Source organism: Struthio camelus, chromosome 1 (genome assembly GCF_040807025.1).
Source record: "Struthio camelus isolate bStrCam1 chromosome 1, bStrCam1.hap1, whole genome shotgun sequence".
Lineage (NCBI taxonomy): Eukaryota > Metazoa > Chordata > Aves > Struthioniformes > Struthionidae > Struthio > Struthio camelus.
In genome coordinates, this window is record NC_090942.1 from 157,482,893 (window position 1) to 157,504,570 (window position 21,678).

General features: G+C 55.5%; 2 protein-coding genes across 7 annotated transcripts; both read left to right on the forward strand.

The window, feature by feature from the left end:
• Positions 1-268: 268 nt before the first annotated feature.
• Positions 269-8,788, forward strand: LOC138064447 (uncharacterized). 4 transcript variants are annotated; one of them, XM_068927035.1, is made up of 18 exons: positions 272-403; positions 1,130-1,201; positions 1,635-1,706; positions 1,799-1,837; positions 2,590-2,661; positions 2,851-2,922; positions 3,333-3,404; positions 3,839-3,910; positions 4,003-4,041; positions 4,796-4,867; positions 5,057-5,128; positions 5,539-5,610; positions 6,044-6,115; positions 6,324-6,395; positions 6,903-6,974; positions 7,449-7,520; positions 8,051-8,198; positions 8,409-8,788. In XM_068927035.1, exons 1-18 carry the CDS (start codon positions 286-288, stop codon positions 8,764-8,766), a joined length of 1,638 nt encoding a protein of 545 aa, XP_068783136.1. In that variant the 5' UTR covers positions 272-285; the 3' UTR covers positions 8,767-8,788. The 4 variants fall into 4 exon arrangements, with proteins under 4 accessions (XP_068783160.1, XP_068783136.1, XP_068783142.1 ...); XM_068927041.1 differs by lacking the exon at positions 5,539-5,610; XM_068927049.1 differs by lacking the exons at positions 5,539-5,610; positions 6,044-6,115.
• Positions 8,789-14,730: 5,942 nt separating this feature from the next.
• Positions 14,731-20,538, forward strand: LOC138064450 (uncharacterized). Of its 3 annotated transcripts, XM_068927074.1 has the most exons (12): positions 14,738-14,862; positions 15,589-15,660; positions 16,094-16,165; positions 16,258-16,296; positions 17,049-17,120; positions 17,310-17,381; positions 17,794-17,865; positions 18,074-18,145; positions 18,653-18,724; positions 19,199-19,270; positions 19,801-19,948; positions 20,159-20,538. In XM_068927074.1, the coding sequence occupies exons 1-12, from the start codon at positions 14,745-14,747 to the stop codon at positions 20,514-20,516; spliced, it is 1,239 nt and encodes a 412-aa protein (XP_068783175.1). In that variant the 5' UTR covers positions 14,738-14,744; the 3' UTR covers positions 20,517-20,538. The 3 variants fall into 3 exon arrangements, with proteins under 3 accessions (XP_068783184.1, XP_068783175.1, XP_068783194.1); XM_068927083.1 differs by lacking the exon at positions 17,310-17,381 and having other exon boundaries at positions 14,731-14,862; XM_068927093.1 differs by lacking the exon at positions 17,794-17,865.
• The last annotated feature ends 1,140 nt before the right edge of the window (positions 20,539-21,678 follow it).

The window sequence follows — 21,678 nt, forward strand, 5'->3', positions numbered from 1 at the left end:
TGGGCCCCCGCGGAGGCGCGCGGAGGGCGGCCGTGAGCTCACAGAGAGCCCCGCGGTGCGTCGCGCTGCGTCGCGCTGCGCTGCGCTGCGCTGGGTCGGGTTGTGTTGGTTTGTGTTGCGGCGGGTGTGTTGGTCTGCGTGGTGGTGTGCTGAGTTGCTGGGGTTGTGTTGTGGTGCGCGCTGTGCTGTGGGGCTGTGTGCGCGGCGCGGCGCGGGCCCGGCAGCGGCGCTCGGCGCGCGTGGGCTCGAGGGCGCCGGCGGGGGCGGCTGGTGGCGGCGGGCAGCATGGTGCGAGCGCGGGCGGCGGCGGCGGCCGGGCGCCGCCTCCTGGTGCTCGTGGCCCTGCTGGCGGCCCTGCGCGCCCGGGAGAGCCGCGCTGCTCGGCGGGCAGCGCCGCGCGCAGGTAGGGCGGGCGGCGGCGGAGGCGGCGGCGGGGCGGCGGGGGCCGGGGGGCGGGAGGCGCCTGCGGGCTGCGGCCGGGGCGGCAGAGCCGGCGGCAGAGCCGGCGGCAGAGCCGGCAGCGAGCGGGCGGCCAGCGGCAGCGGCCCTGCAGCCGCGCCTGGCGCTGCGTGACGGCCGCTCTTCTGGCCCGCGTGGGCTCCCAGCGCTGCCTGGCGGCGAGGGCGATCCGGCTTCCTGGCCGCACGCCGCCTTGGAGCCTCGGGGAGCGGCTGGCGGTGAGTGGTCGCGGGCTGTCCCCGGGAAGACGAGGAGCACTGCTTCTCTCGCGCTGCTTCTGCCTTTGCCTGGCCGGGGGGCTCTTGCGCCCGCGCAGCGGGAACGAGCCTTCGTGTGCCCCGGAGCGGAGGGTTCCCTGTTCGTAGAGCTCCGGCGTCCTTGGTGCATCCCCCTTGCCCCTGGAGGGGAGGATGCCCCTGTTATTTTGTCCCGGGGGTCCTTTGGGGGGCTGTTGGGTAGCGCCTGGAGGGAGGATTTGGGGAGCTGCCAGGTGCCAGCCAACGAGTTCCCCCAGCCCTCCTGCCGCTGGGGGACTCTCGAGCCACGTGGGTGCCGCCCGTTCCCCTTCCGTTCCCTGCAGTTCCCTTCTGCGGAAGCATGTGGCAGCACATAATGAAAGCGTATAATGATTACATACATACATACATACATACATACATAATGATTACAGGTGTTCCTGCAGGCAGTGGCCTTGCAGCTCCTCAGCTGGATCCTGGTTTTGGACCTGTGTGGGATGCCAGTGGTAAGTAGTCAAGAAGCATTCACATCGTGGAACGAGCAGGTTTTTGCAAGATGTTATTCCTGGGACATTTAACCGAGCGCGTCGTTGGCCAATGCTCAGGCACACAAAGGAGCAGAGTGGAACTCCGAAAGGCTTTGAGAGATCTGGGCTGGGTGTTTTGGCTCGCAAAGCGCTGTTGGCCAGTTCCACCGAGCCTGTGCTGCTTGCAGTGCCTGCTGCAAAGCCAGGGGGCAGGATGGGGTGGAGTTTACAGGTTTGGTGAGCGCCAGGGCGTCCTTTCCCCCAGCAGCTCAACATGTGCATGAAGTGAATGAATGGCAGGGAGGGACAGGTGCTAGGGCGTAATTACACGTTCCCATCCCACACGACCATTCAGACCAGAAGGCTGTGCAAATATAAACCAAAAGCTGTTGCCATCTGTGTTTGGTTCCAGAAGTGGCCGAAGCTGATGGTTATCCAGCTTCTCATCTGGATCGCATTGTTGAGCCTCGGGGTCTTCCCAGGGGTACGTAGTCCACTCTTACTGACGTGAAAGAAGAAGAACTTCCTTTGTAATATTTTGTTGACGTGAAATGGTACCTACTATGTCCTCTTCAGGTCCTCTAAGGGCTTTTGAGCCGCGGGGGGACGCCAGGGGTAAGTTGTGAGCGCTTCTTTACTTTGAGAGCTGCCAGGTGCCAGGCAAAAGGTCATCTCTGCCCCTCCGCAGCTTTGAGCCTATTGACCTCCATATATGTCCCATGTCACGACATGCCCCCCCCCCCCCGCCACTGACTACCATTGCTTTGTGAAGAAGTTGGTAGCTAAGCTTGTAAGGAAAGCGTGCCACCTATGTGTGGGCTTTCTGCCCTGCCTGTAGGCAATGGTTATCGATTTTCTCGGCCGTATCCTGTTCTCGAGGCTCGGGAGGATCCCCGGGGAAAGTGGTCCAGATTTATGCCCTTCACAGAAGAAGCTATTACATGTCAAAACTTTCCTGGTGTGGAGTGTAACTGAATAAGTCCTTGGCTGATCCTGAGACACACAGAAGAGCAGAGTGGGACTCAGGAGGCGTCCAGAGATCTTCCCCAGGGTGCTTTGGCTGGCAAAGCCCCTGTGCTGCTTCCAAAGCCTGCTGCAAAGCCAGCGAGCTTGCTGGAGTTGAGTTTAGAGCTTGTGTGAACTCCAGTGGGTCCTTTTCCCCGACAGCTCCATTCATGCTTACAGCTATACCCACATGGTGCCTGCGCGTGCACCCAGTACACGTTTGCAAGATGCTCACAAGCAGAAGGGCAAGACCAGTGCCTTAGTGTAATTCTAGGTTCCTCGTCATTCACAAGCACTCACGTCTGAAGAAGGCTGTTGAAGTATACATAACGGGAGCTGTTCCCGTCTGTGCTTGTTTCCAGATGTGGCTGTAGATGGTGGTTATCCAGCTTCTCAGCTGGATCCCAGTTTTGAACCTCAGGGTGATCGCACAGGTACGTCATGAATATTTACTTTCTTTGAGAGCTCCCATGTCACATACAAAGGGTCAGCCAGGTACCTCGCCAGCTTTAGATATGTAGACCTATCTGGGCGTCCCTTTGTCCCTTTCCACGTGCTGCCGTTGACTTGAAAATCTACGTTGCCCGCTAATAGGGACGTTTCTCATGTGTTTTTGATTACAGCTGCTTCCCTGCCGAGAGCTTATCCAGCTTCTCAGCTGGATGCCGTTGTTGAGCCTCGGGGTCGTCCCAGGGGTACGTAGTCAAGTTTTTCTTACCTGAAAGAAGAAGAACTTACTTTAGAATATTTTGTTGATGGGAAATTGTTCCTACTACTTTGCCTGGAGGTCATCTAAGGGCTTTTGAGCCGCAGGGGGATGCCCGGGGTAAGTTGTGAGCATTTCTTTACTTTGAGAGCTTTGAGGTGCCAGGCAAAAGATTGTGGGAACTCCAAGGTGTCCTTTCCCCCGGGAACGCCCACGCATGCTTAGATCTACACCCACGTGGTTCTTGTGCACGCACCCAGTACACGTTTGCAGGATGCTCACAAGCAGAAGGGCAAGACCAGTGCCTTAGTGTAATTCTAGGTTCCCGAGCACTCACGTCTGAAGAAGGCTGTTGAAGTATACATAACGGGAGCTGTTCCCGTCTGTGTTTGTTTCCAGATGTGGCTGTAGATGGTGGTTATCCAGCTTCTCAGCTGGATCCCAGTTTTGAACCTCTGAGGGGGGCCACAGGTCAGTAATCAAGATGTATTCTCTTCCTGGAATGAGCGTTTGTTTTAGTGTATTTTATTCCTGGGACATTCAACTGAATAAGTCCTTGGCCAATGCTCAGACACACAAAGGAGCAGAGTGGAACTCCAAAAGGCTTTGAGAGATCTGGGCTGGGTGTTTTGGCTCGCAAAGCGCTGTTGGCCAGTTCCACCGAGCCTGTGCTGCTTGCAGTGCCTGCTGCAAAGCCAGGGGGCAGGATGGGGTGGAGTTTACAGGTTTGGTGAGCGCCAGGGCGTCCTTTCCCCCAGCAGCTCAACATGTGCATGAAGTGAATGAATGGCAGGGAGGGACAGGTGCTAGGGCGTAATTACACGTTCCCATCCCACACGACCATTCAGACCAGAAGGCTGTGCAAATATAAACCAAAAGCTGTTGCCATCTGTGTTTGGTTCCAGAAGTGGCCGAAGCTGATGGTTATCCAGCTTCTCATCTGGATCGCATTGTTGAGCCTCGGGGTCTTCCCAGGGGTACGTAGTCAACTCTTACTGACGTGAAAGAAGAAGAACTTCCTTTGTAATATTTTGTTGACGTGAAATGGTACCTACTATGTCCTCTTCAGGTCCTCTAAGGGCTTTTGAGCCGCGGGGGGACGCCAGGGGTAAGTTGTGAGCGCTTCTTTACTTTGAGAGCTGCCAGGTGCCAGGCAAAAGGTCATCTCTGCCCCTCCGCAGCTTTGAGCCTATTGACCTCCATATATGTCCCATGTCACGACATGCCCCCCCCCCCACCCGCCACTGACTACCATTGCTTTGTGAAGAAGTTGGTAGCTAAGCTTGTAAGGAAAGCGTGCCACCTATGTGTGGGCTTTCTGCCCTGCCTGTAGGCAATGGTTATCGATTTTCTCGGCCGTATCCTGTTCTCGAGGCTCGGGAGGATCCCCGGGGAAAGTGGTCCAGATTTATGCCCTTCACAGAAGAAGCTATTACATGTCAAAACTTTCCTGGTGTGGAGTGTAACTGAATAAGTCCTTGGCTGATCCTGAGACACACAGAAGAGCAGAGTGGGACTCAGGAGGCGTCCAGAGATCTTCCCCAGGGTGCTTTGGCTGGCAAAGCCCCTGTGCTGCTTCCAAAGCCTGCTGCAAAGCCAGCGAGCTTGCTGGAGTTGAGTTTAGAGCTTGTGTGAACTCCAGTGGGTCCTTTTCCCCGACAGCTCCATTCATGCTTACAGCTATACCCACATGGTGCCTGCGCGTGCACCCAGTACACGTTTGCAAGATGCTCACAAGCAGAAGGGCAAGACCAGTGCCTTAGTGTAATTCTAGGTTCCTCGTCATTCACAAGCACTCACGTCTGAAGAAGGCTGTTGAAGTATACATAACGGGAGCTGTTCCCGTCTGTGCTTGTTTCCAGATGTGGCTGTAGATGGTGGTTATCCAGCTTCTCAGCTGGATCCCAGTTTTGAACCTCAGGGTGATCGCACAGGTACGTCATGAATATTTACTTTCTTTGAGAGCTTCCATGTCACATACAAAGGGTCAGCCAGGTACCTCGCCAGCTTTAGATATGTAGACCTATCTGGGCGTCCCTTTGTCCCTTTCCACGTGCTGCCGTTGACTTGAAAATCTACGTTGCCCGCTAATAGGGACGTTTCTCATGTGTTTTTGATTACAGCTGCTTCCCTGCAGAGAGCTTATCCAGCTTCTCAGCTGGATGCCGTTGTTGAGCCTCGGGGTCGTCCCAGGGGTACGTAGTCAAGTTTTTCTTACCTGAAAGAAGAAGAACTTACTTTAGAATATTTTGTTGATGGGAAATTGTTCCTACTACTTTGCCTGGAGGTCATCTAAGGGCTTTTGAGCCGCAGGGGGATGCCCGGGGTAAGTTGTGAGCATTTCTTTACTTTGAGAGCTTTGAGGTGCCAGGCAAAAGATTGTGGGAACTCCAAGGTGTCCTTTCCCCCGGGAACGCCCACGCATGCTTAGATCTACACCCACGTGGTTCTTGTGCACGCACCCAGTACACGTTTGCAGGATGCTCACAAGCAGAAGGGCAAGACCAGTGCCTTAGTGTAATTCTAGGTTCCCGAGCACTCACGTCTGAAGAAGGCTGTTGAAGTATACATAACGGGAGCTGTTCCCGTCTGTGTTTGTTTCCAGATGTGGCTGTAGATGGTGGTTATCCAGCTTCTCAGCTGGATCCCAGTTTTGAACCTCTGAGGGGGGCCACAGGTCAGTAATCAAGATGTATTCTCTTCCTGGAATGAGCGTTTGTTTTAGTGTATTTTATTCCTGGGACATTCAACTGAATAAGTCCTTGGCCAATGCTCAGGCACACAAAGGAGCAGAGTGGAACTCCGAAAGGCTTGAGAGATCTGGGCTGGGTGTTTTGGCTCGCAAAGCGCTGTTGGCCAGTTCCACCGAGCCTGTGCTGCTTGCAGTGCCTGCTGCAAAGCCAGGGGGCAGGATGGGGTGGAGTTTACAGGTTTGGTGAGCGCCAGGGCGTCCTTTCCCCCAGCAGCTCAACATGTGCATGAAGTGAATGAATGGCAGGGAGGGACAGGTGCTAGGGTGTAATTACACGTTCCCATCCCACACGACCATTCAGACCAGAAGGCTGTGCAAATATATACCAAAAGCTGTTGCCATCTGTGTTTGGTTCCAGAAGTGGCCGAAGCTGATGGTTATCCAGCTTCTCATCTGGATCGTGTTTTTGAGCCTCAGGGTCTTCCCGGAGGTACGTAGTCAACTCGTACTTAGGTAATAACCCCAAATGGTGCAAGTGCATGCACCCAGGAAGCGTTTGCAAGATGCTCACAAGCAGAAGGGCTAGACCAGTGCCTTAGTGTAATTCTATGTTCCCCGTCATTCACGAGCGCTCACATCTGAAGAAGGATACGGAAGTATACATAACGGGAGCTGTTCCCGTCTGTGTTTGGTTCCAGATGTGGCGGTAGGTGATGGAGGTTTCTCTTTTGATCTGGACTCCCGATTTGAGCGTCAGGGACATCCTGGAGGTGAGTAGTCAGCAGATGCTCCTTTGAAAGAATAAGCATGGCTTTCCTCAGTTTGTAGGGCCCTCCTGATGAAGGCAAGGTACACAGCACACATCCCGCGACTGAAGGGCAGAAGAACACCTAGGGGGAGTGCTGGTTCAGGCTTCCACTGGGCGGTGGGCTCCTGTGCAGGAGGAGCGTAAACGATCCCTTTTGTGGTGTGGTGCTGAGGGTTGCCTGTTTGTCAAGCTCTGGCTTCCTTGGTGTATGTTAGAGACCCCCCTGGAAGCGGGCACGGAGGGAGTGTGTGTTTGTGCTGGGGGTGCTTGGGGGGGGCTGTTGGATAGTGCCTGGAGGGAGGATGTGGAGAGCTGCCAGGTGCCAGCCAACAAGTTCCCCCAGCCTGCCCACCGCTGGGAGACTCTCGAGCTACGTGGGTGCCCCCTGTTCCCCTTCCATTCCCTGCAATTCCCTTCTGTGGAAGCATGTGGCAGCACGTAATGAAAACGTGTCTGTGTGTGATTCCAGGCGTTCCTGCAGGCAGTGGCCTTGCAGCTCCTCAGCTGCATCCCGTTTTTGAGCCTCAGGGGCATGCCAGTGGTAAGTAGTCAAGATGTATTCACTTCCTGGAACGAGCAGTATTTTATTCATGGGCCATGCAGCTGAAGTCCTTGGCCGAGGCTCATACCTGCAGAAGAACGGAGTGGCCTTGGGGAGGGCTTCAGAGATCTGCGCTGGGTGCTGTGCGTGGCAAAGCGGTGTTTGTCTGCTGCTCTAACCTTGTGCTTCTTCCAGTGCCTTGCACAAAGGCAGCAGGCTTGCTGGGTTGAGTTTAGAGCTTGTGTGAACTCCAGCGTGTCCTTTCCCCCGGCAGCTCCATTCATGCTTACATGTGCACCCGCGTGGTGCCCGTGCACGCACCCAGGAAGCGTTTGCAAGATGCTCACGAGCAGAAGGGCGAGACCAGTGCCTTAGTGTAATTCTGTGTTCCCTGCCATGCACGAGCACTCACAGCTGGAGAAGGATAGTGAAGTATACATAACGGGAGCTGTTCCCGTCTGTGTTTGGTTCCAGATGTGGCCGTAGATGGTGGCTATGCAGCTTCCCAGCCTGATGCCAGTTTTGAGTCTCTGGGGAATGCCACAGGTGAGTCGTGACTCTTTGTTTCCTGTGTCCGTAGCCAAAGGTCAGGCAGGCCCCTCTGCTGCTGTGCGAATCTAGACCTGTCTAGATCCAGGCAGGACAACATCCCTTTCCACGCAGCAGAGTTCCTTTCCAAACCCGTGTACCGCCACAGGTATTGTAACCTTTTCTCCTCCGTGTGTGATTCCAGATATCCCTGAAGGCCGTGCTTATCTTCATTTCCCTTGGACTTGTTTTAGTAGCTTTTCCATCTTTTGTTGCCCTCTTGGTGAAGCCAGGGTCCCCAGCACACATCTCCCCACTGAAGCCTAGAGGCACAGTTAGGGGTAGTGATGGTTCAGGCTTTCCCTGGCCAGGGGGCTCTTTTGTCCATGAGAAGCGTAAAAGAACGTGTGGTCCGCCGGTGCCAGGACCCCACAATCAGCGACGGTACCACCATGGAATGTAAGATTTCCTGGGAATCCCAAACCCATAGTGAGATTGTCCAGGAGTGCAGAAGCCAGTGACGTATGGAATTGTCTCCTTTCCTCCAGGTTTTGGTGGTGAGAAAGAGGCAAAGGCCGCACATCATAAAGACCTACCAAAGCACCACGTGGTCCTCACGGCCGTGGTCTCGAGTTCCGTATTGTTTGGGGTGGTGTTGACCTGTGTAGTTACTGTCCTGCTGAGGAGGAGAAAACAGTGAGTTATTCCTTTCCAACGTTGTTGCTCCTTTCTATCTTTTAGCAGTGAAGCAGGTGTAGTGATAGTATCGTGGAGTGCCTGGTTAGCTGTTGAGAGCACTCTGTTGAGATGTCTGCTGCAAGATATTTTTACCTGGGGTCTTCCTTCCTAGCAGTGAGTACTCTTTCCTGAAAGGCACTTTCCTGAAAGGCCTTCTCCTTGTTGCAGAAAACGGGCACTAGCTAATACTGCGGCTGCCTCCAACCCCGAAGAGCCACGACCAGAGGAAGGCAGAGGAAAATCAGGGAGAGAAAGGACAAAGGAGGAGCTGGCCATAAAAAATGAAAATCTCAACAACAGCTGGAGTCCGCTTGCGGTGAACTTTGCAACACAGCTTGCCCAGTTATCTAAGGGCAGGAATGCAAATGGTTCGCTTCAGCCGAGATGCCAGAGCAGCTCAGATGGTGGTTATGGCTCTTGCTCGGCTGGCCGCGTTTCCCTGGACTCACCCCAGGCTCATCACTCCAAGTGTGTGTGTTTTCACTACCAACAGGGATATTGTACTTCGGATGAATATTCCGAATAGAATAATAAAAGTGGTGCGAGTCCTTGGCAGTTTTGGTCCTTTCCGTCTGGGTGTAGCGCACAGCGCTTGTGGCAGGGTTGGATGTGGGAGAGGAGCTGTCGGAGAGTGGCACTGCATCAAGGGATGCCCTCGGTCCCGGCATCAGTGTAGTTTCCCAGCTCAGGCTGTCCTGAACGACAAATGAACTCAAAGGCCCGGATCCTATGCGCTCTTTTTAAAGTGAGCCCAAGTTGACTCCGACCTTTCCAGAGGAGCACGGTAAAACAGTGGCCGACTCTGAAAACTCTTTTCACCCCTGTTGCCAGCTTCCAAGAGAGGGAAAGGAATGAAGTCCCTAGGAGGATCCAGTATGAATGCCATGTCAAGGTGCAGCCCTGCCACCTGCAGTGTCCCTGGGGAAGCTCACACCGCCATGAGAAACCTGGTGAGGGAAGGGCATAGGACAGGAAAGGCAAGCGGTGAGATTTTAGGATGTTTGCAGGTGACCCAGCAACCCTTTGCCTCTGGCATAGGAAGAACCAGCTCCTCCACCTTCCCCGCATGTTCCTCAAGTCCTGCACGATTCGCTCTCCGCGCGGCACTAAGGGGCAGGCATTCAAGCGGCAGGCTCCTCTCACAAGGGTCAGCCAGCTCGGGACAAGGAAAACCACTCCCACAAGTGGCACGTCTCACAGGAAGATGTTCAGGCCCTGGGTCTCAAAGCACAACCCTCCCAAACATTCGGGATCGTTCCCCCGCCGGGCCCGAGGTGACAGGCAGGGAATGTTGCGGTGGCTCGTCAGAGGAACGAGAGGCAAGGCGAGGAAGGAGCTCAGCGTTAGGACACTTGTTGTCAAGGACAACAAGAAAGGCTTCTTCAAATGCATCAATAGCAAAAGGAAAGCTAGGGAAAAATTGGGCGCCCTGCTGAATGGGGCGGGTGCCCTGGTGACAAAGGATAGAGAGAAGGCAGAGTTACTGAATGCCTTCTTTGCATCAGCCTTTACTGCTAAGGCCAGCCCTCAGGAATGCCAGACCCTGGAGACAAGAGAGGAAGGCTGGAGAAAGGAGGACTTTCCCTTGGTTGAGGAGGATCGGGTTAGAGATCATTTGTCCAAACTTGACATCCACAAATCCATGGGCCCCGATGGGATGCACCCACGAGTGCTGAGGGAGCTGGCGGATGTTATCGCCAAGCCTCATCATCTTGGAAAGGTCCCGGAGCACAGGAGAGGTGCCTGAGGACTGGAAGAAAGCCAGTGTCACGCCAGTCTTCAAAAAGGGCAAGGAGGAGGAGCCAGGAAACTGCAGACCTGTCAGCCTCACCTCCATCCCGGGAAAGGTGGTGGAACAGCTCCTCCTGGAGGTCCTCACTAAGCATATGGAGGACGAGACGATGATCAAGAGTAGTCAGCATGGATTCATCAAAGGGGAATCACGCTTGACCAATCTGATAGCCTTCTAGGAGGGAATGACTGGCTGGGCAGATGAGGGCAGAGCAGTGGATGTTGTCTGCCTGGACTTCAGCAAGGCTTTTGACGCTGTCCCTGGAAGGGACTCCAGAGGTCCCTTCCACCCTTTATCCTCATAGATAAAGTCAGGAAGTGTGAGTTGGATGAGTGGACGGTGAGGTGGATTGAGAACTGGCTGGATGGCAGAGCTCAGAGGGTCATGGTCAGTGGCGCAGTCTAGTTGGAGGCCTGTAGCTAGCGGTGTCCCCCAGGGGTCAGTCCTGGGTCCAGTCTTGTTCAATGTATTCCTCAACGACCTGGATGAAGGGACAGAGCGCACCCTCAGCAAGTTTGCTGAGGATACTAAACTGGGAGGAGTGGCTGACACACCAGGGGGCTGTGCTGCCAGTCAGAGGGACCTGGACAGGCTGGAGAGTTGGAGGGCTACAAAGATGATTAGGGGACTGGAGCATCTCTCGTATGAAGAAAGGCTGAGACAGCTGGGCCAGAGTGACAGAGCACTGGCACAGGTTGCCCAGAGAGGTTGTGGAGTCTCCTTTGCTGGAGATATTCAGAAGCCCGCCTAGATGTGATCCTGTGCAATGTGCTCTAGACCACCTTGCTCGGGCAGGGCAGTTGGACTAGATGATCTCCAGAGGTCCCTTCCACCCTTGGCCATTATGTGATTCTGTGACACATTCCCAGGCCTCCCCAATCACATAAGCCAAGGCCTATTTCTGCCCCGGACTCCTGGAGAGACAAGGGAAAAGCCCACCTCCTCGCGGGCTGCTCTGAGAAACGCCCCGCGTGCCACCGTTTCTCAAGCAGAGGCTCTAACACACAAACTCCCACCTCCAGGCAACCTAGAGAGCGTGGCCAGGGGAAGGGCAACTTGCAATGCCTCGCACATGCCAGTGCCCGTGGTTTTCGGACTTCAAAGCTGCACTATTGCCCCACCAGGAACTGAGGAGCAAAAGCAAGCCTCACGCCCAGCCCTGGGCTCCCCAGCGAAACAGCAAGTAGCACGCAGCACTCCCTCTTCGCTTCTGGGGCCTTGCAGAGGCACCTTGCGTTATTTCAGCCGGAGGAGGAGGTATGGATCAGCACAAGTAGCTGCATAAGCCTTAGCTAACACAGAGCATGTCCTAGATGAAGGGCCTCAGCCACCACCAGCCCCTTACATCTTTAGTGTAATTCCTGCTGCGATCCCCCCAAATCGCAGCAGCACCTACACACTTTAAGGACTGCCTTGGGCCTCCAGGCAGACGGGCCCATGTGGCCAGAGCACACTGCTCGGTGCTAATGGGAAAGCGGCAGCGTGCCCCTGCCTCTTCAGGGAACGGCAGCTGCAGTCTCCAAGCCTCCAAAATAAGCATGCGTTCAGCCGTGACCTGGGGCTGCGCGATCACGCAGCCAGCACCTCCAGGCCTCGTTAGCCCCTGAAAGAGGCTAGCCCTTTGGCCTGGCGAGTGTGCTGTGCTCAGGGGCACCGCCAGGAGAAGAGCCTGGAAGTCGGGTTGTCTGGGCACTGCTGGATTTGTTTTGGCCCCAAAGGTAACAAAACCTTCAGCTGGAACTGTTCGTTTGACTTCTGCTCGTGCTTTCGGCCCAACAAACGGCTTATGCTAGGGCCTGATGTACATTTGGAGCAGTGCCGTTAGGCTAGAGCGAGAGCAAAAGATTGATTTACACAGTACCTAGTCCTGTAAACTGGAGAGATGCAAACGAACTCAGGCACAGAACGAGCTGTGACGAACTTGTCGGCCAGGGGTGACGTCTGTGCAGTGTTTCTGGCAGGTGGATTCTCTAGGGACACATGGCATCACATAACAGCTCCCTCAGGCAACAGGCCCAAAGGCTCCCTCTGGAGCTGTCTTTTTCTAAACGGAATTGCGGAGGGGAGGTAAAGTCACAAGCACATATTGCCAGCAAGACCGAGAACTGCTGGACGATTGCCTGAATGAGAAAGAAAAACCCAAGAGATACCTGAGAACACGTCCGATGTGTTTCACACGGGGATGCGAGGTGCTACATAAGCCTGGCCAAGAGGCAGTGAGAACACACGAAAAGGCAAGCACAAGCACTTATGCCTACATGTTAGCAACAGAGTTACACTGTAGTCTGGCTTTTTGCAAAAACTCAGAAGCTTCATTATGCCTTTCAACTGCTACCATACACACTTCAGTGTCTCCAGCAGAGCCAGCTCAGCCTTTCAAGCAGAGCAGCCCCCTTGCCTGGCCAACACTCTCCGGCCTGTCCCAGGGCTCCCGCGCTGGGGGCTGCAGGGCAACTGCCCCGGCACCACTGCCCCGGCCCTCCCAGGCCAGCCCCACAAGACTTGGGAGACCACGCAGGCCCCGAGCCATGCAAACAGCACACCTGGAGCCAGAGAGGCGCTTCCTGGGACAGGGAAATGACAGTAAAGTACATGCCATTTCCCAGAAACAGCAAGGAAACCTAGTCACTCGGTGAAGTCCCACAGACCAGCCCTGGCAATCGGAGCAGACTCAACAAGAGCCTGTCTCCCAGCGACCTCCAGAGGCAAAGGAGCGAGCAAAGTACCTCAGAGCAGAGGTACAGAGTGCAGCCTTTGACTCTGCACAGGAGGAGGCAACAAGCTCCTAGAAGACACAAGTACTGGGCCAGCGGCTGCATGTCCAGCCTTTCTTCCACAGCCACCTCCTTGCCATGGGATTCGCTGTTTTTCAACGCAGAACTGCCTCAGCCCTGACAGCTTGGTCACTGGCACTTCTCAGACTTCGCAGGGAGCCTGATATTGCAGGTCAGCCACGGAACAAGGGGCAGCCTTGAGAGGAGGAACGTGGGTGCCAGGGATGGGCCAGCCGGAGAGAAAAGCAGGTCCTGCTCTCGGTTGCGTGCTGGAGGAGGTCCTGCACGGAGGGCTCCCGGTAGCCTAAACAAAGAAGCCTTTCCTACGCACTTGTTGGCTTTGCTCTTGGCACGTGCTCCCCTCCCCCAGGATAACGCAATTTCTGGAAGTGCATTCAGGCTTCAGGAGGATGTGAAATTCCTGAAGAGCTGCAGCTCTCTACCACTAATGTGGACCCGAGGAGAGAGGTGATGGCAAACGTGGTGCTGCCTTGCTTATGAAAAAGAGCATGGTGCTGTTCTCTGCCAACACGTGCGCGCTCTTCTTCCTGACCTGTGGAGCAGAGGCAACGTTGCCGATTCCGACCTTGCGTTCAGCAGGAGCCACGGTCCAAGGGTAGCAGGAGTTGGCAGCACCGTAGCGGTGCAGGAAAGCTCTGCTGCAACTCACTGACGGGGCAGCTTCTCTTGCAAGAACTGTGGTGAGCAACGTGAGCGCTGCAGAGAGCCCGAGCTGCCAGACCCTCGACTGAGAATAGGTTTGGCAGACTGCGAGGCAGCCCTCCTGCACACCGCCACTCGAAAGGAGCTGTGCAAAGCAGCACTCCCCAACTGCAACAACTGGCAAGCAAGAAACGTGGGTGTGTTCCCAGGCACTTGAAAGCAAGTGCTCAAACCTTCCCGTTTCTACCAGCCTGAAACCAATACCATGCTAGGGAAACAGTGCGGCGCTAGGTTTCCCGAGGAGCAGAGTCTCACGTAGGTCTCGCAGCAGAATTAATTCTTTCTTTAAATGACGGTGCAGCAAAGTAACAGCTGGAGCTGGGTGCCTCTGGGGAGGGACTCCGGACAAAGACATTTGGGGGTAATGAGACTCCTTACAGTCTCTTCCAGTCTTCTTTATCGAGTCAGCGGTCTCTGTCCCTTGGGTTCTGCATCTTATGCAAAGGTCAACCGTTACTTTAAGCACTAGTGCTAAGCTGGGCTAGAGGTAAGTTAGCCGCCTTTTCTGACGTCCCACGTGTCCCCCAAGAAGGAGCAGTGTGTAGAGAACGGAGGGTCACTTCCCGAGCTCTTGAGGAAGCCGGGAGGGAACTGTTTCTCCCAGGTCCCCCCCAGCTCTGAAGCACCAGGTTTGTCCAACCTCAGAAGGCAGCAGGATGTGTAAGGGGAAGCTGTGCGGGATATTTGCCTAATTCCTGCAGGTCTTTGCCAGAACAAGAAGGAAAAGGGATGTGTGAGTGTGTAACTCTGCGTAAGGATACATGCCAGCTAATAAAGTGAGCGCTGCAGGCAGGCGTGTTTGGTGTGTTGAAAGAGAGGGAAAGAAAGAGGGAGAGGCGGGAGCGGCGGGCAGAGAGGCGGGCTGGGAGCGCGGGGCGGCGGGGGCCGCCGCGGAGGGAGCGCGGGGCGCGGCGGGGGGGCGCGGCCCCCTGGGCCCCCGCGGAGGCGCGCGGAGGGCGGCCGTGAGCTCACAGAGAGCCCCGCGGTGCGTCGCGCTGCGTCGCGCTGCGCTGCGCTGCGCTGGGTCGGGTTGTGTTGGTTTGTGTTGCGGCGGGTGTGTTGGTCTGCGTGGTGGTGTGCTGAGTTGCTGGGGTTGTGTTGTGGTGCGCGCTGTGCTGTGGGGCTGTGTGCGCGGCGCGGCGCGGGCCCGGCAGCGGCGCTCGGCGCGCGTGGGCTCGAGGGCGCCGGCGGGGGCGGCTGGTGGCGGCGGGCAGCATGGTGCGAGCGCGGGCGGCGGCGGCGGCCGGGCGCCGCCTCCTGGTGCTCGTGGCCCTGCTGGCGGCCCTGCGCGCCCGGGAGAGCCGCGCTGCTCGGCGGGCAGCGCCGCGCGCAGGTAGGGCGGGCGGCGGCGGAGGCGGCGGCGGGGCGGCGGGGGCCGGGGGGCGGGAGGCGCCTGCGGGCTGCGGCCGGGGCGGCAGAGCCGGCGGCAGAGCCGGCGGCAGAGCCGGCAGCGAGCGGGCGGCCAGCGGCAGCGGCCCTGCAGCCGCGCCTGGCGCTGCGTGACGGCCGCTCTTCTGGCCCGCGTGGGCTCCCAGCGCTGCCTGGCGGCGAGGGCGATCCGGCTTCCTGGCCGCACGCCGCCTTGGAGCCTCGGGGAGCGGCTGGCGGTGAGTGGTCGCGGGCTGTCCCCGGGAAGACGAGGAGCACTGCTTCTCTCGCGCTGCTTCTGCCTTTGCCTGGCCGGGGGGCTCTTGCGCCCGCGCAGCGGGAACGAGCCTTCGTGTGCCCCGGAGCGGAGGGTTCCCTGTTCGTAGAGCTCCGGCGTCCTTGGTGCATCCCCCTTGCCCCTGGAGGGGAGGATGCCCCTGTTATTTTGTCCCGGGGGTCCTTTGGGGGGCTGTTGGGTAGCGCCTGGAGGGAGGATTTGGGGAGCTGCCAGGTGCCAGCCAACGAGTTCCCCCAGCCCTCCTGCTGCTGGGGGACTCTCGAGCCACGTGGGTGCCCCCCGTTCCCCTTCCGTTCCCTGCAGTTCCCTTCTGCGGAAGCATGTGGCAGCACATAATGAAAGCGTATAATAATTACATACATACATACATACATACATACATAATGATTACAGGTGTTCCTGCAGGCAGTGGCCTTGCAGCTCCTCAGCTGGATCCTGGTTTTGGACCTGTGTGGGATGCCAGTGGTAAGTAGTCAAGAAGCATTCACATCGTGGAACGAGCAGGTTTTTGCAAGATGTTATTCCTGGGACATTTAACCGAGCGCGTCGTTGGCCAATGCTCAGGCACACAAAGGAGCAGAGTGGAACTCCGAAAGGCTTTGAGAGATCTGTGCTGGGTGTTTTGGCTCGCAAAGCGCTGTTGGCCAGTTCCACCGAGCCTGTGCTGCTTGCAGTGCCTGCTGCAAAGCCAGGGGGCAGGATGGGGTGGAGTTTACAGGTTTGGTGAGCGCCAGGGCGTCCTTTCCCCCAGCAGCTCAACATGTGCATGAAGTGAATGAATGGCAGGGAGGGACAGGTGCTAGGGCGTAATTACACGTTCCCATCCCACACGACCATTCAGACCAGAAGGCTGTGCAAATATAAACCAAAAGCTGTTGCCATCTGTGTTTGGTTCCAGAAGTGGCCGAAGCTGATGGTTATCCAGCTTCTCATCTGGATCGCATTGTTGAGCCTCGGGGTCTTCCCAGGGGTACGTAGTCCACTCTTACTGACGTGAAAGAAGAAGAACTTCCTTTGTAATATTTTGTTGACGTGAAATGGTACCTACTATGTCCTCTTCAGGTCCTCTAAGGGCTTTTGAGCCGCGGGGGGACGCCAGGGGTAAGTTGTGAGCGCTTCTTTACTTTGAGAGCTGCCAGGTGCCAGGCAAAAGGTCATCTCTGCCCCTCCGCAGCTTTGAGCCTATTGACCTCCATATATGTCCCATGTCACGACATGCCCCCCCCCCCCCGCCACTGACTACCATTGCTTTGTGAAGAAGTTGGTAGCTAAGCTTGTAAGGAAAGCGTGCCACCTATGTGTGGGCTTTCTGCCCTGCCTGTAGGCAATGGTTATCGATTTTCTCGGCCGTATCCTGTTCTCGAGGCTCGGGAGGATCCCCGGGGAAAGTGGTCCAGATTTATGCCCTTCACAGAAGAAGCTATTACATGTCAAAACTTTCCTGGTGTGGAGTGTAACTGAATAAGTCCTTGGCTGATCCTGAGACACACAGAAGAGCAGAGTGGGACTCAGGAGGCGTCCAGAGATCTTCCCCAGGGTGCTTTGGCTGGCAAAGCCCCTGTGCTGCTTCCAAAGCCTGCTGCAAAGCCAGCGAGCTTGCTGGAGTTGAGTTTAGAGCTTGTGTGAACTCCAGTGGGTCCTTTTCCCCGACAGCTCCATTCATGCTTACAGCTATACCCACATGGTGCCTGCGCGTGCACCCAGTACACGTTTGCAAGATGCTCACAAGCAGAAGGGCAAGACCAGTGCCTTAGTGTAATTCTAGGTTCCTCGTCATTCACAAGCACTCACGTCTGAAGAAGGCTGTTGAAGTATACATAACGGGAGCTGTTCCCGTCTGTGTTTGTTTCCAGATGTGGCTGTAGATGGTGGTTATCCAGCTTCTCAGCTGGATCCCAGTTTTGAACCTCAGGGTGATCGCACAGGTACGTCATGAATATTTACTTTCTTTGAGAGCTCCCATGTCACATACAAAGGGTCAGCCAGGTACCTCGCCAGCTTTAGATATGTAGACCTATCTGGGCGTCCCTTTGTCCCTTTCCACGTGCTGCCGTTGACTTGAAAATCTACGTTGCCCGCTAATAGGGACGTTTCTCATGTGTTTTTGATTACAGCTGCTTCCCTGCAGAGAGCTTATCCAGCTTCTCAGCTGGATGCCGTTGTTGAGCCTCGGGGTCGTCCCAGGGGTACGTAGTCAAGTTTTTCTTACCTGAAAGAAGAAGAACTTACTTTAGAATATTTTGTTGATGGGAAATTGTTCCTACTACTTTGCCTGGAGGTCATCTAAGGGCTTTTGAGCCGCAGGGGGATGCCCGGGGTAAGTTGTGAGCATTTCTTTACTTTGAGAGCTTTGAGGTGCCAGGCAAAAGATTGTGGGAACTCCAAGGTGTCCTTTCCCCCGGGAACGCCCACGCATGCTTAGATCTACACCCACGTGGTTCTTGTGCACGCACCCAGTACACGTTTGCAGGATGCTCACAAGCAGAAGGGCAAGACCAGTGCCTTGAGAGAGTTGAGTTTCCATCCCACACGACCATTCAGACCAGAAGGCTGTGCAAATATAAACCAAAAGCTGTTGCCATCTGTGTTTGGTTCCAGAAGTGGCCGAAGCTGATGGTTATCCAGCTTCTCATCTGGATCGTGTTTTTGAGCCTCAGGGTCTTCCCGGAGGTACGTAGTCAACTCGTACTTAGGTAATAACCCCAAATGGTGCAAGTGCATGCACCCAGGAAGCGTTTGCAAGATGCTCACAAGCAGAAGGGCTAGACCAGTGCCTTAGTGTAATTCTATGTTCCCCGTCATTCACGAGCGCTCACATCTGAAGAAGGATACGGAAGTATACATAACGGGAGCTGTTCCCGTCTGTGTTTGGTTCCAGATGTGGCGGTAGGTGATGGAGGTTTCTCTTTTGATCTGGACTCCCGATTTGAGCGTCAGGGACATCCTGGAGGTGAGTAGTCAGCAGATGCTCCTTTGAAAGAATAAGCATGGCTTTCCTCAGTTTGTAGGGCCCTCCTGATGAAGGCAAGGTACACAGCACACATCCCGCGACTGAAGGGCAGAAGAACACCTAGGGGGAGTGCTGGTTCAGGCTTCCACTGGGCGGTGGGCTCCTGTGCAGGAGGAGCGTAAACGATCCCTTTTGTGGTGTGGTGCTGAGGGTTGCCTGTTTGTCAAGCTCTGGCTTCCTTGGTGTATGTTAGAGACCCCCCTGGAAGCGGGCACGGAGGGAGTGTGTGTTTGTGCTGGGGGTGCTTGGGGGGGGCTGTTGGATAGTGCCTGGAGGGAGGATGTGGAGAGCTGCCAGGTGCCAGCCAACAAGTTCCCCCAGCCTGCCCACCGCTGGGAGACTCTCGAGCTACGTGGGTGCCCCCTGTTCCCCTTCCATTCCCTGCAATTCCCTTCTGTGGAAGCATGTGGCAGCACGTAATGAAAACGTGTCTGTGTGTGATTCCAGGCGTTCCTGCAGGCAGTGGCCTTGCAGCTCCTCAGCTGCATCCCGTTTTTGAGCCTCAGGGGCATGCCAGTGGTAAGTAGTCAAGATGTATTCACTTCCTGGAACGAGCAGTATTTTATTCATGGGCCATGCAGCTGAAGTCCTTGGCCGAGGCTCATACCTGCAGAAGAACGGAGTGGCCTTGGGGAGGGCTTCAGAGATCTGCGCTGGGTGCTGTGCGTGGCAAAGCGGTGTTTGTCTGCTGCTCTAACCTTGTGCTTCTTCCAGTGCCTTGCACAAAGGCAGCAGGCTTGCTGGGTTGAGTTTAGAGCTTGTGTGAACTCCAGCGTGTCCTTTCCCCCGGCAGCTCCATTCATGCTTACATGTGCACCCGCGTGGTGCCCGTGCACGCACCCAGGAAGCGTTTGCAAGATGCTCACGAGCAGAAGGGCGAGACCAGTGCCTTAGTGTAATTCTGTGTTCCCTGCCATGCACGAGCACTCACAGCTGGAGAAGGATAGTGAAGTATACATAACGGGAGCTGTTCCCGTCTGTGTTTGGTTCCAGATGTGGCCGTAGATGGTGGCTATGCAGCTTCCCAGCCTGATGCCAGTTTTGAGTCTCTGGGGAATGCCACAGGTGAGTCGTGACTCTTTGTTTCCTGTGTCCGTAGCCAAAGGTCAGGCAGGCCCCTCTGCTGCTGTGCGAATCTAGACCTGTCTAGATCCAGGCAGGACAACATCCCTTTCCACGCAGCAGAGTTCCTTTCCAAACCCGTGTACCGCCACAGGTATTGTAACCTTTTCTCCTCCGTGTGTGATTCCAGATATCCCTGAAGGCCGTGCTTATCTTCATTTCCCTTGGACTTGTTTTAGTAGCTTTTCCATCTTTTGTTGCCCTCTTGGTGAAGCCAGGGTCCCCAGCACACATCTCCCCACTGAAGCCTAGAGGCACAGTTAGGGGTAGTGATGGTTCAGGCTTTCCCTGGCCAGGGGGCTCTTTTGTCCATGAGAAGCGTAAAAGAACGTGTGGTCCGCCGGTGCCAGGACCCCACAATCAGCGACGGTACCACCATGGAATGTAAGATTTCCTGGGAATCCCAAACCCATAGTGAGATTGTCCAGGAGTGCAGAAGCCAGTGACGTATGGAATTGTCTCCTTTCCTCCAGGTTTTGGTGGTGAGAAAGAGGCAAAGGCCGCACATCATAAAGACCTACCAAAGCACCACGTGGTCCTCACGGCCGTGGTCTCGAGTTCCGTATTGTTTGGGGTGGTGTTGACCTGTGTAGTTACTGTCCTGCTGAGGAGGAGAAAACAGTGAGTTATTCCTTTCCAACGTTGTTGCTCCTTTCTATCTTTTAGCAGTGAAGCAGGTGTAGTGATAGTATCGTGGAGTGCCTGGTTAGCTGTTGAGAGCACTCTGTTGAGATGTCTGCTGCAAGATATTTTTACCTGGGGTCTTCCTTCCTAGCAGTGAGTACTCTTTCCTGAAAGGCACTTTCCTGAAAGGCCTTCTCCTTGTTGCAGAAAACGGGCACTAGCTAATACTGCGGCTGCCTCCAACCCCGAAGAGCCACGACCAGAGGAAGGCAGAGGAAAATCAGGGAGAGAAAGGACAAAGGAGGAGCTGGCCATAAAAAATGAAAATCTCAACAACAGCTGGAGTCCGCTTGCGGTGAACTTTGCAACACAGCTTGCCCAGTTATCTAAGGGCAGGAATGCAAATGGTTCGCTTCAGCCGAGATGCCAGAGCAGCTCAGATGGTGGTTATGGCTCTTGCTCGGCTGGCCGCGTTTCCCTGGACTCACCCCAGGCTCATCACTCCAAGTGTGTGTGTTTTCACTACCAACAGGGATATTGTACTTCGGATGAATATTCCGAATAGAATAATAAAAGTGGTGCGAGTCCTTGGCAGTTTTGGTCCTTTCCGTCTGGGTGTAGCGCACAGCGCTTGTGGCAGGGTTGGATGTGGGAGAGGAGCTGTCGGAGAGTGGCACTGCATCAAGGGATGCCCTCGGTCCCGGCATCAGTGTAGTTTCCCAGCTCAGGCTGTCCTTAACGACAAATGAACTCAAAGGCCCGGATCCTATGCGCTCTTTTTAAAGTGAGCCCAAGTTGACTCCGACCTTTCCAGAGGAGCACGGTAAAACAGTGGCCGACTCTGAAAACTCTTTTCACCCCTGTTGCCAGCTTCCAAGAGAGGGAAAGGAATGAAGTCCCTAGGAGGCTCCAGTATGAATGCCATGTCAAGGTGCAGCCCCGCCACCTGCAGTGTCCCTGGGGAAGCTCACACCGCCATGAGAAACCTGGTGAGGGAAGGGCATAGGACAGGAAAGGCAAGCGGTGAGATTTTAGGATGTTTGCAGGTGACCCAGCAACCCTTTGCCTCTGGCATAGGAAGAACCAGCTCCTCCACCTTCCCCGCATGTTCCTCAAGTCCTGCACGATTCGCTCTCCGCGCGGCACTAAGGGGCAGGCATTCAAGCGGCAGGCTCCTCTCACAAGGGTCAGCCAGCTCGGGACAAGGAAAACCACTCCCACAAGTGGCACGTCTCACAGGAAGATGTTCAGGCCCTGGGTCTCAAAGCACAACCCTCCCAAACATTCGGGATCGTTCCCCCGCCGGGCCCGAGGTGACAGGCAGGGAATGTTGCGGTGGCTCGTCAGAGGAACGAGAGGCAAGGCGAGGAAGGAGCTCAGCGTTAGGACACTTGTTGTCAAGGACAACAAGAAAGGCTTCTTCAAATGCATCAATAGCAAAAGGAAAGCTAGGGAAAAATTGGGCGCCCTGCTGAATGGGGCGGGTGCCCTGGTGACAAAGGATAGAGAGAAGGCAGAGTTACTGAATGCCTTCTTTGCATCAGCCTTTACTGCTAAGGCCAGCCCTCAGGAATGCCAGACCCTGGAGACAAGAGAGGAAGGCTGGAGAAAGGAGGACTTTCCCTTGGTTGAGGAGGATCGGGTTAGAGATCATTTGTCCAAACTTGACATCCACAAATCCATGGGCCCCGATGGGATGCACCCACGAGTGCTGAGGGAGCTGGCGG